This window comes from Micromys minutus (genome assembly GCF_963924665.1).
Source record: "Micromys minutus genome assembly, chromosome: 29".
In the NCBI taxonomy this organism is placed as follows: domain Eukaryota; kingdom Metazoa; phylum Chordata; class Mammalia; order Rodentia; family Muridae; genus Micromys; species Micromys minutus.
Window position 1 is genome coordinate 19978105 of NC_137964.1, and position 14997 is coordinate 19993101.

Below are 14997 nucleotides of genomic sequence, written 5' to 3' on the forward strand. Positions count from 1 at the left end.
TTGCAATCTCTGACGCTGTGAGGTTTAGCAGAGAGATAACAAGGAAGTAACAGGCAAAGAGCAAAGCCACCGAGCTTAGGAAATGTTTCCCATTTGACCTCCATTGAAGCCTGTGCTCCAATACACCATCTTATGAAAGACAAGGAACCACCTTGGCCATAAATGCTTGTCTCTCTGCATCCCTACCTGCCATCTTGGAGCTCCATGCTAGGCCCATTGACCTCACCTAGACCAATCCCTGGCCTAGGAGAGCAGAATTGACATGGCAGATCAGCCAATCATAAAACTGAGCTTGGATGGGCAGAATTGTCCATGTGGCACACTTCCCATTTCCACAGGAGGAGGGGCTGAGATTGAGTGGAAAAGCCCTAAGTTTGGGAAAACTTGTTGGTCACCAGTGGAGGGATGACAGGTGAGGGAATGAAGCAGGGCTCAGCCTACAGTAAGTGCTACATCAAATCTCTCTTCTGCTCTGTGACAGCCGCCCACCCTCCCCATCCCCAACACATCCAGACACACAGGCAAAGGGCTAAGTGTGGTTGTAGAGACACAGACACTTGGCCCATTGAACACTATGGTCCTAAAACACTGTGCCCTTGATTCTAGTAGATCAGTGGTCAGCGTGCATAAAATAAGGTCACATAGCAGACCCATCCAGTCACTATCAACGCCAAGGACTCGGACACCATGGTCCATACCTGCTCTGGGTCTTATTATCACCATGTGAGTACCAGCTAACAACCCGGGCAGCATGATTTCTCTACATCTCCAGGGAAAGTGAGGCCTGTAGAGTTAGACAGCATGTCTACCAGACTACTAAAAGCACATGGGATCACAGCTGGGGTCAGCCTAGAACTGGGGTAGCTCAGTTACCCCAGGCTGATCTTTCCATAGCACTTTCCAGAATCTGAATCCATATCAGCCACTTGGAAGCCATGGTAGTTCCTGGTGGTGCAGAATTCTAGAACCTCTATGATCCGAGAGATGATGAAATCTCAGACACCCAACTTGCTTCTCTCACCCCGATCAAGAAAACTACTGGCTAACTCCAGCCACTCCACCGAGCCTCTGACCACTATACCCCAGGTTTCTGTGCCTTCCATGGGTGTGCCTTCAGCACTAGAACCACCCTACCCCCCCCCCAAGAAACATGAACCTTTGGGAAAAAGTGACCCTGCACCAGACACCAGGGTATACAGGGATCCACTTAGTGCCCTGATATATGGTCGCTGTAACTATTGCCTCCAGATCTCAGGATAACCAGGAAGCCAACAACATTTCCAGGAGTTTCCAGGAGTACAGAGTTGTAACCTGCAGCACAAAGGTGGGCCTAACAGCTGGACCCCACTATCTGATCATAGCCTTGAGTTGTTAGCTTAAGAATGGTCCACCTCAAACATCCTTTCTCCCTTCATATCAACCAAGAACCCTGACTCAAGAAGACCATACAGCCATGGGATACCTCGAGCTTTTTCTTTTACCTGGGGATTGTTGGGAAGAATGAAGAAAGGGAGCATCGTGATGTTAATATCCTAAGTACCACACTCACAGGGTGCTCTGGGTAACTTTAGGATGTCACACTATGTGTAGTTATCAGCGACCTCTGACCACAGCAGTCAATATCCCACACTCCACCTCTTCCTTACTGCCAAGGAGACATCAGACTTGAGACCATGAGTTGCAAGTCCAGTTGGCTCTGGAGGCCAGGTAGGTGGTCCAGAAAGGTTAGGTGTTGAGCAAGTAAAATGAAGATCCAATTTACAGCTCAGGTAGCACAGAGCTGGCTGGAACAGCCCTAAATGCCTGTTTATAAGAAGCTTAAACTCTGTAAGGCAAGGTTCTTGGTCTTGTGCTGTTTTTAAAGATTTGTGTGTGTGTGTATGTGTGTGTGTGTGTGTGTGTGTGTGTGTGTGTGTGTGTGTGTGTGTGTGTGTGTATGTGTGTGTGTGTGATTTTATGCCAGGTGTGTGTAGATGTCCATGGAAACCAAAAGAGACTGTCATATCCTATGGATCTGGAATTTGGATGGCTGTGAGCCAACTATCATGGGTGCTAGGAACTGAATGCAAGTCCTCTGTAAGGGAAGCAAGTGCTCTTAACTGCTGGGTCATCTCACCAGCCATGTATCTAGATCGTTCTAACTCTCTAATCCATGGTCCAGCCTTCTATCAGCCCTAGCCCAGTAGCCAAAGGCACCAGGAGATTTACCTCTGTGAGGTTCAGCGCAGTTTCCTCTGAGAGGGATTTATTGGGCAAGCTGAGGGACATGTTTTGAAGGTATCTCAGCACAGTTCCCGGTCTCTGGAAGTGTTTTCTCTCCTCGGTCAGGTTGGTGATAATGGGGTGGTAGGCATCCGTGGGCATCTGAAAGACAGTGGCCACATGAATTCCTGCTAGGAACTAAGTCCAGAACATTCTATAGAAACTCGGGGTGACCCCCGGCTCTGGGCCCATAGGGACAGTGCCAAGACTGGTCTCACACATGAACACTTCTGTGAAGAATCTGCAAGGGACAGTGTCCCATCCTCACAGCCCCCTTGTAAAACAAGGACTGTTTGAGAGGTGAAACCCTGAATCCAAGTGGACAAGAGTCCAGGCACTCACTGTCAAAGTCCAAGCAAGGAACATTCTAGACACAGAACCTAAGTTAAAACAGACACATTCTGTATAAATTATCCCATTTCTCTGACATCAGAAAAAAAAAAAAAAAAAAAAAAAAAGCACCAAAGAGATGGGTCTTAGGAAAGAGGAAAGCATCTCACGTATCAATGGCTCCCAAAAATTTCCTTTTCTCATAGCATTCCAAAGAACAGGGCCCAAAGGGATCCTTCTTCCAACCCCTTGGGCACCAAGAATTACCATGAAACTGACTCCTCCCCCATTATTAGTTCATTCTGGATAGGACGCTGGGCCTGTTGACATGCATCACAAGCCAACACTACAACGAGAGGGTGGGGTTGTGGTTTGAATGTGAAGTGCCATTTGCAGAGCCTTCTGTGTTATAAAGCTTTGGTCTCTGGCCCAAGGCACTATTAAGAGGTGATTAGGTCGTGGCAGGGTGCTAATTCATCAATGGATTAAACCTATTGATGAGTTTGTATGTTGTAGCATGAGCGGTAGACAGTGGGTTTAGGTGGAGAAAAGAGGATGTGTCATTGAAGGACGCTTTACCCTCAGAATCTCACTCTCCTCTCCTACCGCTCTCAACCCCTTTTCTGATTCCCCCACCCCACACACACACTTCCTGGCTGCTACAGAGCACGGAGCAGCGCCCTTTCTCCACTTGGCTATCTACCATAATTCTGCCGTGTCTTGGCCCTCAGCACACAGTGGACTGAAAACCCTTCTTCCTTGGGTTGTCTTCTCAGATATTTTTGTCCCAGCTATGAAAAGTGACTCACTCACAGGGTAAAGGGAAAAGGCCCTGCTCACCATGGTGTGTGCTGTGGGCATCGCCGGGGGTGTCGAAGACAGCAGAGCATGCTTACCTGGAAGATAAAAAAACAAAACACTGCTTCAGTGAAGGCTAAGTCACCCTTTGTCATCCCCAGGGATGTCTGTCCTTATTCAGAATTCACCAGCTTGAGGCATCCTATGGAGGCAAGGGATGTTTTGAGTATGGATGTTGCTGGGAAGATAAAGGGCTCATAAATCAGCCTAAAATGTAGATTATATGGATTTTCCCAGCAGAAATTATTTTTCCATTTATATTGTAAATTGCTTCTGAACACCGTTCATGCAAGGCATCACATAAAAGGATGGTTTTATGCAAGGTCTCACGAATTTCCAACAAAGAAAGAATGAGAAATAGCCTTCACTGACACCCGGACTCATTACAGATAAAACACAGGACTCTTAATCACTAGGTGTGATATAGTTTGAATCAGAAACATCTCCCACACTGGAACACTGGGTCCCCAGCAGGTGACACTATTTTTGGAAGGGCTCTGGAAACTCTGGAGACAGAGGCTAGTTGGAGAAGCTGGTGCCGCTAGGGATGGGTCCCTGAGGGTTTATTTATCCCTGCCCACTTCCTGTGGTGTGAACACATGCCCTTTTCCGATATGATGTCCCACTCAAATGTATGGGCTCACTAGCTGCTGGCTGAACCCTCTGAAATCATGAGCCAATATAAATTAATCCTACTTAAGGAAGTAGTTTCTGTCTGGACTTTTGTTGCAATGTAAAAAAAACAAAAAAACACGAAAAAAAAAACTGATACACTAGATTCAGGTAGATTGGACACCACCCCAAAAGTAGGGGAGGAGACAGAACTAACATGAGGAATCTGATTACTGATGACCATGGTTAATTATGAGCCATTCCCCATAAGATGCTCAAGGTCAAAGACGAAGCCTCCCCTGTCTCTCCTGACTGCTTCACCGGCTCTTTCGAATTCTCTTGTGTCCTGATGAGAACACAGACTTCTCTTTGATACGTGACCTCATTTTTCGGGAAATGTCTCGAGGTTGCTATGGGTAACCCGAGGAAATGACATCATCACCCTGGCTGGCTCAAGAGTGACGAGCCCCTTGGGACTGGGTGGGGCAAGCTAGCTGGTGATGTAAAGCTGGACCCCAAAGGCACTTCGTTCTCCAAAATCCAGCGACATTCGTCGCTCGGGGACCATGCGCTTACAGGGCAGCCATGCCGTGTGTTTGCGTCATGTCTGGAGATGAGAATGGAGCTTCTCCTCCCCCCTTAGCCCCGCCCCCTGCATACCATGGAATGGCCACGTGAGAAGCAGGGCTCTGCTGTGCCTTGGTCCGGCTCAATCCCCGTGTGACTCTTGCTATGGGGTCATCTGGCAGATGGCAATGTTCCTACGTTTCACAGATGTGTGCACTGAGACCTCATGATCTGGACCTGCTTTTCTCTCTCTGCCTCTGCCCAGGTGCTGTTCCCCACCTGAGTGACAGGGCCTGGGATTGCCGGAGGAACACCCCGCCTTTCTGGGTGTCAATAAGTGATAGATAGCGTTTGTGTGGAATATCTACAGCAGTCGAGCCTCGGAGACAAGAAATAGGTCGGTGGCCGAAGCCAGGACAGGCAGTGACATGGATTTCCCTTAAGGACACTGAACTACTATTGAAAACCATAAAGAGTCTGTGGTTGCATGTCTGTGAATAGGCTCGATGATATCAAACTGTATACATCATTATTTTTATTTTGTGTGTATGCATATAGAAGTGGAGGTCAACCTTGGGGTCATCCCCAAGGAGCTGCTTGTCTATTTTTTGTAGGAAGCCACCGCATTCGCCATTACAAGATGGCGCCCAGCCCAAAGGGAGGTTGGCCTGTTTTGAGATAAACAGCCTAAGTGTGCATGCACATATGCCTGTTTTGCTGACTCATGCTGACTCGTTCTCTAGTCCCAAGTATGCTAATTAGGGCACACAGAATGCACCAATCAGGTATCGACACATTCCTCCTAAGCATATATGAGGAGGGTTGATTTCTGGGCTCGGGGTCTTTCGCAACTGCAATCAAACCCACAATAAACGCCTGTACAAGGATCCTGTTGTTCGTGAGTCTTTCTTGCTGGCGAGATAGGCGATCGCTACTTTTTTTTTTTTTTTTTTAACTAGGACCTGGGACTCACAGATAAGGAAGGCCGCTGGACAGGGAGTCCGAGAGCTCTTCCTGTCTCTGCCTCCCCTGTGCTAGGATTATAAGCACATATCACCACACTCTGCTTCTTTCATGTGGGCCTTAGGATTTGAACTCAGGTCCTTGTGCTTGAGAGGCGAGCACTTCACTTACTGAACTAGCATTCTGGCCTTATATTTTTTTTAATTGCTCCCTTTAAATGGTAACACGGATGTCATATGAATGAATTTATCGAAGTTTTTTTTTTTTTTAATCCCATGGCAAAGTGAAGAATTAAATCATGTCCCCATTCTGAGAGATCACCTGTAACCGAGCAAGGAGAAGGTACTTTGGGGTCTGAGGCCCAGCAGAGAGAATGTACACGGGACATATACACGGGAGGCATTTGTTAAGGACCTGAATGTTTGCTACCAAAACGCCTGTAATCAGCCTTTTCATGCCCCGTGGAGCCTACAAGGATCTGGGAATATTAATCTCGGTGTGTCTCCGGTGAACTGTTTGCTCGTTTATCTTGGGGAACAGGTGTTCAGAAACATGACTATACTTATAAGGATCATTAAGACACAGCTCACATCTGCCATGACAAGAGCTGGGGAGCTGAAGGGTGGAGAGGAACCCTGCCTGTGCTGAGCATCTCTAGGTGCAGAGCCCAGATCCACACACAGTCGTCCCCCGCACTGACCAATGGCAGCTGTGAAGTACATCTTGATCTCATCGGGAGTCAGTGCACGTTCCCAGATGATGAACTCATCAAAAGCTTCATTCTCGTAACGCTTGGTCTGGTCCTGCTCAGACCCTATGACCAGGTTGGCACTGGGATCCCCATAGGTGTGAGACACTTTCCCACTCGGGTCCGAGGTGCTCAGAGTCCCATTGATGTAGACCTTCAGGCCCTCTTTGGATTTCCACGTGAACAGGACATGAGTCCAGTAAGGACCTGGAAGAGAGAAAAGGTGCATCCTGAGCATAGCCGATAAGTTATACATGAGCTTCCCAAGTCCCTAAGCACATCCCCCTTCATGCAACATTTGGTCACCCTTGACCTTGATGAACTCAACTATGGATTATAGCATAACCTGATTCCCCTTAGTCCTTTGGAGAGCATGATCTTTGCTTCCACCCCCAAATTCCAAAAGCAATTTAAGAAGACCTCGTATTACTTTATCACAATGGTCAGAAATGTAAAAACCTACAACCAAAGGTAATAAAAGACATATTTAAAAGGTCAGACCTAAGCATCAACCAATCAGACCCTAATCCTAGTTGAAAATCTCAGTATGACCAGAAGGTGAATAGGCTTGGATCGGTAAGGGAAGCCATGTGGTGTTGGGGGTACAAACATATAGATCTTAGGGACAGAACAGACAGCCCAAAGATAGAGCAATACAGACACCATCTGCTGGAATCTCACAGGAGCAGAGCCAGCACAGTGAAACAAATTCCATCTCTGCAACCCAGGAGGCTGGGAAACCCAAAGACCCGGATGCAAAAATACCAAGAAATGAGTCAGGACCCCACGCTTACCCCCAACACTAGTGCAAAATAGACGGTAGATATAAATACCAAATGTAGAGCTGCAAAGCTTCCAAAATATAAAAGGAGAAACCTAGAATGACCCAAGGTTGAGTCTGACTTTTTTTTTTCACTAAGGACAGGCCACCATACTGACTAGGCTGTATAGGAGGGTGGGTGCTCCGCCTAGGAGGCAGCTCTCCTTCCCATTCCCCTGCCACTGAAAGATGAAGCTGGGGCAGCCATTCTCTTGTGTTTCCAATGGGAACTTGGAATATGGGACTTCTGACATGAAATTTCAATCACTGGTTATAACTCACCCAAAAGGTCACTGACAATCTGAAATCTCACAGGGCAGGAGCTGCCAAACCATCCAAAGGCCTGTCCTGACATAGCATATATGACATTAATCAACACGGGTTGGCACAATGACTAGAGCCAACCTCCTGGCTCCATCAGGAACCTCCCAGGAAGCCTCTGGGTACCCCTTCTCATCAATAGGAAGAGTGGCCCACAAAGGCATCTGTTTTTTAAGCCTTGGAATAAGACATCCTCCCTCAAAGATGACACGGGGTACCCCCCCTCTGAAGGACACACAGTGCCCCTGCCCATGGGTCACCGTGGACAGCCAGTAATTACGTCAGAGCTTCCTGCTGGGGATTGTGTAACACTTTTAGTAAGCTTGACGCTCAGAGGAACACTTGGATCCTAAGCAGGGCCAAAGCGTTATTGTGTTCGACTTTGAAAGTGAGAATAGCAAAGCCCTCCAGTGAACAAATGAGGAGCAGATGAGGAGAGAATGTTTACAAGTCTCTCTCGGCATCCACCTGCTAGATGCCTGATGCTTGCCACAGGCCCAAGGCCCATGGGGGATGAGCTGTTACCTAGGAAACCTTGACCGCAAGCGGTCCTCACTGAGAACCATTGCAGAGACTCAGATGGAGCCTCCATAAAGCAGGAAGGCAAACGTGTTTTCAGCCTTGGGGGTGGGCAAGAATCCAGAAATTTGATATTTTCCCTAGCTGCATGTTCCCACCTTGCAGAGGAGGAGCTATGAGTTCAGCTGAAGCAAGTCCCACACCCGCAGAGAAAACCCAAGTCTCCCAGAATTCCGCAGCCCATCCTTCAAGGCTCCTTTGATCCATCAGCCGGGCTGTCTCCCAGTGAAATAGTAACTGTTACTCGTCTCGTGTTACAAATGATGAAATGGAAGAAAAGTGGTTGAATATGATACCGCAAGTCTACAAAGCTACAAAGTACAGAGTTAGGACATGGCCTGACATCTTTACAGTTAGGCTATGCCACCTCTTTCAAATGAGCTAGAAACTGATGCTGAGCTACTTCAAAGACTCAGTCAGTGCTGCGACCCTTTAATAATACAGCTCCTCGTGTTGTGATGACCCCTCCCCATACACTCATTTCCATGACTACTTTATAACTGTAACCTCACTGCTGTTATTAATTGTAATGTAAATATCTGATAAGCAGGACATCTGATATGTGACCCCAGTTGGGGGGGGAGGGAGGGTTCTCGACCCAGAAGTTGAGAACCGCTGTTCTAGAGGCTTATGATGGAGGACCCCTGCCTCTGCCCTGGCTAGTTTCTGTCCAGGTCCTGTCTGCATGCCCCATGAACCTCCTCTGTGGACCCGGTCACCTTCCTCCTCTGATATCTTGCACTCTCCTCGGTGCCTCCTTGGTTCAGATGTCCAGTCTCCAGCTCAGCTAATACCGTATCGAAGAGTGTCTTCACTTACTCTGAAACCCTTGGCACCCCGGCCCCCTCCCACTGGTTCTAAAGGTGCATCCTTAATCAAGACCACACAACACTGACCACCGCTCTTCCCACCTCCCTGCCTACTCCCTGATGGGCGGCCTGTCTTCCCTAGAACTTTTTGCACTGTGCTGAGAGCAGCTTCAAGGCCCTATCACGAAATGGTGCAGAGACAGGGGGATTTAACCATGGTCTATCTTCTGCACACAGCTTCCACCTTGGTCCCAGACAATGACTGGGCACCTGCCATGTCACCTCTATTATGTATAAAACCAGCCTCACACAGCCACTGGGCAGCAGCAATGACACAGTAAGCTCACAGTCAGGGCTTTGACCTTGGCGTGAAGTCACCTTGTGACAAGTATCTTCCTGGCACCTTCTCGAGCTGATGGTAGGAAGAGCCCTGAGCCATACTGAGGGGACGGGAGTTCCGGTTGGTGCCACACTCACCTGGAGGGTTGAAGGTGGCCTTCCATGTCATGGAATTATCACGTGTGTACAGCTCCACAGAGCCCTTTCCACCACTAGAGCAGACTTTGAACCCATCAGAGATGACCTGTCCTCCATAAGCGTAGGGGGCTGGTCGTGTCTGCTCTCCTTGAGTCTTCCAGAAGAACGAAAACGTCACTCCTGAGGAGGGAAGTAGGCATTTATCAGTGGGTGCTTCAGAGGCAATGAAACACCACAGCACTATCCGGTGAGGGCCAGGTACCGTCCAAAGAGTGTGACCTGAGCCATCACCTTCTTCCAAATAATGCCAAGCCTTGCTCCCAAACCCAGGGCATGGAAGAGGAAACTGAGACCACTTAATTAGTGACTGATGGAAGTCAGATACAGACCCAAGCTGGCTGCCTCTGAGCGTGCAGACATGAACCCTTTCATGATGGTCTCCACCCCACCTTCTCACCCCAATCCTGACAGCAGTTTTACACAGGAAGGAACTCTTTCGTTCATTCTGCTTACACACAGCACCTTCTTAAAGATTTACAGCCTCCAGGATGTCCTCCCACATCCGTAAATACACTTTTCAACTGACAATTTTATGTCTGCCCGGCATTACATCCTCAACAACCCCCTGTTTCTGAGTCATATGGTTTGCTTCAAAGTTTTGAAGGAATGTTCCAAACAGAACTAGAAGCTAATTTTTTTTTTTGACATATCTTAAATTGTATGTATTTCAGAATATGTTCCCCAGGGGGTGTTCTTGTGAAAAGTGAAGGTTGTTTTTTTTTTTTTTTTTTTTTTTTTTTTTTTTTTCTCCAAGGTTTGTAATGCCTTGGCTGCTAACTGCCTGTGGGTGAAGATGTGGGCTAGGCAGAGAAAAGAGCAAGTACCATGTTTCGCAGATGCCCAGCATGGGTATGGGTATGTGTGATGGCTAGTTTTAATCATCAAGTTGACACATCCTAAAACCACCTGGGAAAGGAATCTCAATAGAGACTGGTCTAGATCAGGTTGGTCTGTGGGCATGCCTGCAATAGATTGCCTTGCTTGCTTTAACTGGTATAAGAAGACCCAGACCAACCACAGTGGGCAACACCATTCCCTAGGCTTGGGTCCTGAACTCTAAAAGGAGTAGAAGAAACTAGCTGAGAACAACACATGTATATATCCATTTTCTCTTTGCTCTTAACTGTGGATGCAATGTGAGGGACAGTTTTATAAGTTCCTTCTGCTTTGACTTCCCGACAATGGTGGATTATAACTTGGAGTTTTAACTTAAATAAATAAATACTTTCTCCCTAAGTTGATTTTTGTCAGGGTAGTTTATTGTAGTAAGTTTAAAACCCAAACCCCATGATGGAGTAAGAATGTTGTTACCCCATGTGAACTATATGCCCTCCCCTACGAACATTACTGTGAATGAGTCAGGTCACAGATGCAAAGAAAATATAACTGACCAGCTAGGCTCTGAATAGACAAGAGTATCTGGCATGCACACAGGCAGGTTTGGATCCACCTTTCATACAGGTCCATCAAGGGACAGGCCATGGCAGGAGGCCTTCATGACTTATAGGTCTCCCCTGAGGTTACACTGTAGCTTTTCTGCTTCAAATAATCTGTGCCTTGCTTCAAAGCCATGTACACGGTATATGTGTGTTTGTATGTGCATGTGTATGTTACGCTGGCCACCTGCTAAACTCTGCTTGTAAAAGATAGAAATAAAGCAACTGTGGGACTCCTCATACCTGGCCAGAGATGTGAGCATGCCAATGAGCCAAACTCTTTACCCCCAGGACTAATCATCTCAGGCCACCATGGTTCAAGGTACAAAGGGGAAGAGGGAGAGAGCAAAGATGTTTGCTCTGGCCTTATTTATATAAGTGACATCAAATTGACTCAGCTGTTATCACCAAATGAGGTCATGTACAGAGGCTTAGAAGATTCCTGTCTCTGGTGTAGAAATCGGTGTCTCATCGCCAGCCATCTTTGCCTCAAGGCCTTATGGGTTGGTCTGTTAGAATCTTCTTGTGACAATCATGCTGTCCTATGCCTTCTGGTGTTGAAGTCCCCATATGCTGACTAACTAACTCGAGCCTGGGGAATCCAGCACAAATTTCAAGCTTGGAACTCCTCCATTTTATTTTTTTTATATCCCAGAGGAATCTCAAGATTTTGAGTGCTCACGAGAAACGATGAGGAATTGACAAATGTTTGGGATGACAAATTCCGAATTGTCCTGCTCTGCTTAGTCCTGACCATATTCATGTTGATGTGATATGCAGTACCAGTAAGAATGCAAAATTGCTCTGGGTGGGTTCAAAATTAAAAATCAAGATCCAGGAGATGGCTCAGTGGTTCAAGCATTGGCCTGGCAAGTGTAACTTCTGGGATTTGGATCTCTATAAACCCATGTTAAATGCCTGGCTGTGGCAGCCTGCTTATAATTCCATCCTCAGAGTGCTGAGACAGAGAGTCCCCAGAGCAGGCTTACCAGCAAGACAAACCATATCCATAAGCTCTGGGCTTGATTAAGAGACCCTGCCTCAAGAAATAAAGTTGAAGAGCAATTGAGGAGGATTCCTGAGACCAACCTTGGGCCTCCACACACCATCCCTCCTCCAACACACACACATGTGTAAACATGCAAACATACATGCACATGAAAATGGGAAAATAAATAAAAGACAGCCAAGCGTGATAGTGCAGGTCTGTCAACTCAGGCCCTTAGGAGGCTGAGGCAGGAGGATCGTAAGCTCAAGGCTAGCCTGAACTCCACAGTGACAATCCGAGACAACTTAATGAGACCCTGTCTCTCAACAAAACGTAAGAAGAAGATGGAAGGTGTTCATCAATGATGGAGCAGTTGCTCAGGGTACCAGCTGTGGGGTTAACCCCGGAGCTGAAAAAAATTTAAAAACAATTAAATTATCTATCTAATTGTCTATCTACCTATAGTTATATAGATCTATCTATAATCTATCTCTCTTTCAACTAATATATCTAATATGTTTACAGATACAGATGAACCTCAGTCACTAGGACAGGGTCATGGTAAGAGGCAGCACAGAGGCTGGAGGGTGTGGTGAGGTCCGGGCCACCCTAACTCTGTGTGGAGGAGGAGACTTACATCTCTCCCTCCTGACCTTTCTCCATCAGGTTCAGATGGTACACCGCCCTTGCCCCTCCCCCAAACTGCACCCAGAAACAAGCAGTTTTGTATGGAAATGAACAAGGCGAGTTGTGAAATTTTTGTTGTGAAACGTTTCCCCAGCAGGATTTGTGGAAGTCATTCCTTCCTGCTCCCCACCCCGAGAAGCAAAGAAAAAAAATGTTGCTGCTTACAAAAAAAATAAATAAATAAATAAATAAAATTCCTTTCACTCAACTCAAAACGATGCTGCCTCTGCCAAATGTGCCTCTGCCCGGGAAGAGAAATAAAAATGAAAAATTCAATACGGTGTTAGGTAATAAGAATAAAAATTAAAAATTCAGGATAGTGTTGAGCCGGGACAAGGAGAAAGTGGGCCGTGAACTCTGCCAGTGAAGCCACTTATTTTAGCTCAGCCAACCTGCAAAGTAATGACTCCTATCTGCAGAAACTCTCACTGCAAGATCAGTCTGTGTCTCCACAGTGTGGAAAGATTCACAATGTGCCCACCAGAGCACCTGTCAAAAGCTTAGATCATCAACCCAGAGAAGAAAATCAGAAGGGGAAAGAAACAAGCATAACACAGCACATTGGTTCCATATTTTGCTCCTGTTAGCATCGGTAAATCCTAATCTTTCTACAGCCCCTCGTCGGGGATGCGCTGAGTTAGACAGACACATCAGTGAGGCAGCCAGACCAGCTGTGCCTGCTAGCTAAATGCACTGGGAGTGCTGCCTTGTGCTGAACACTGTAAAGGTCTCAGAGAGCCAAGGGTAGTCCAGACAGAGGCCCCCCACAGTACTAGAGGCTAGAAAGGAGGTGTGGCCATATTCCACTGTCAATCACCAAGTCCTGAGGAGGAGCTGCCATTCAGGGACCTAAGGTCTGAGGCAGAGGCTCTTGCCAAGTTAACAAAGCATAGAATGGAGGCCCAGGGCTGCAGGTAGTTGCCCAGATCCCCAAAGAGTCCCTTCCCACTCTGAGCTTCCCCACATCAATGCTCTATGTAGTAAAGGAGAGTAACCAGAGGAACACAGACGGCCCCCTGAAGCTGATGCTCTGGGGTCGGGATGTGTCTCGGTTGGTGGGGTGTTGGCCTAGCATTCATGAAGCCTGGAGCTTGATCATGGCAAAGCATAAAATCAGGTGTGGGGTGAATTCTTGTAATTCTTGTCTTGAAAGAAAGGAAAGCAGAGAGAGAGAGAGAGAGAGAGAAACCTAGCCTGATGTGTTTTGATAGTCATTTGAACTGGAGATCAGCTCAAACTGTAGGTTAGCAAACACCAAGACCTTGACACTTGGACATTTAAAAAAATTTTTCCACAGTTTCACAAAGCTAAAATTAGGACTACCCTGTGACCCAATCATATCATCTGTGGGCGCACATATACATCATATGCATATAGATATACATGTGCATGTGAATATACATCTGCATATACATATATACACACACTCGTAGGACACAGAGACACTTGTACATACACATTCACAGATCCTCTCTACACAATCGTCAGAAAATGAAAGCTGTCTATCAACTGTGACCAAATAATAAGAAGTTGGTACCTATTCACAACTGGATCTTACTCCGCCTTAGAAGAGAATGAAATCATGAAATTTTCATGAGAATGGGGGGGGGAATGAAAAACATTCGACTAAGTGAGGTCACCCCCAGTGTAGAAAGACACAAAGTCTCGCGTTCTCTCTCATGCGCAGGGCCTCGCTTTGAAGTCTTAGATTTGTGTGTTTAATTTGGAGTGTCTGTAGAGAAGTCAGAAAGGGACTGTGAGAAGAGGAGGGAAAGAGGCCCGAAGGAACGAGGCCGTGGGTGAACATGTAGTCCATAAAAGCAGAGAGAGGCATGCTGGGAGCTGAAGGGTTAAGCAGGGATGGGGGAAGATCCCATTGAGGATGGTGAGCTAACCAAAGCTAGAGATATGGGGAAAATACTTCTGGAAAGTCACTCCCTTGTAAGATAATTAAGATATATCATTTTAAAGAGGAATTTGAACAGAAGTTCCCGGTATAGGCGAACCATGAGGCTCTCAGAAGATACGGGTTCTTAAACGATGATCTCAGTGTCAGTCTCGGACAAGTTACCTGTTGGTCAGGGAGGCCTCGGAGATCGCTGAGGCAACACAGGTTCTTGCCCTTGCTCTCAGTTGCCTACCATAACTAGACCCTATTGCCAAAGATGGGGCAGAGAGAAATCAAGCTAAGCTTGACTTGGAAATCTCTCTCCTGGCTAGCTTTCATGGTGCTGGAGAGGGTTATTCATGCCACTGAGGAAAGACACGTAATTATTGTTCTTACTCATTGCTGGACCCGTCATGATACAATACTGACCTACCAGGCAAGATGTGCCCATGGGCGTAATAGGGGTGTGAGTGTTATGAAGTAACCAATGAGCTTCTAAGAGGATGTGAGGCTTGCCCTCCTCCCAAGAAGGAGTTCATACCTGGTCCTGTAAACTTGGTCCGTAGCCTGTGGCTAGGGAAGTCATAGACCT

The 14997-nt window shown here is 46.9% G+C and overlaps 1 protein-coding gene across 2 annotated transcripts in view; it reads right to left on the reverse strand.

The window, feature by feature from the left end:
• ADGRD1 (adhesion G protein-coupled receptor D1) overlaps positions 1-14997 on the reverse strand; it is a 108136-nt gene that overhangs the window by 75411 nt on the left and 17728 nt on the right. For both annotated transcript variants that reach the window (XM_080940719.1, XM_080940718.1), the window contains 4 exons: positions 9347-9526; positions 6293-6547; positions 3433-3488; positions 2209-2364 (listed from right to left, as the gene is read on the reverse strand). In XM_080940719.1, coding sequence (XP_080796845.1) covers positions 2209-2364; positions 3433-3488; positions 6293-6547; positions 9347-9526 — 647 coding nt within the window. The remainder of the gene's footprint in view (positions 1-2208; positions 2365-3432; positions 3489-6292; positions 6548-9346; positions 9527-14997) is intronic.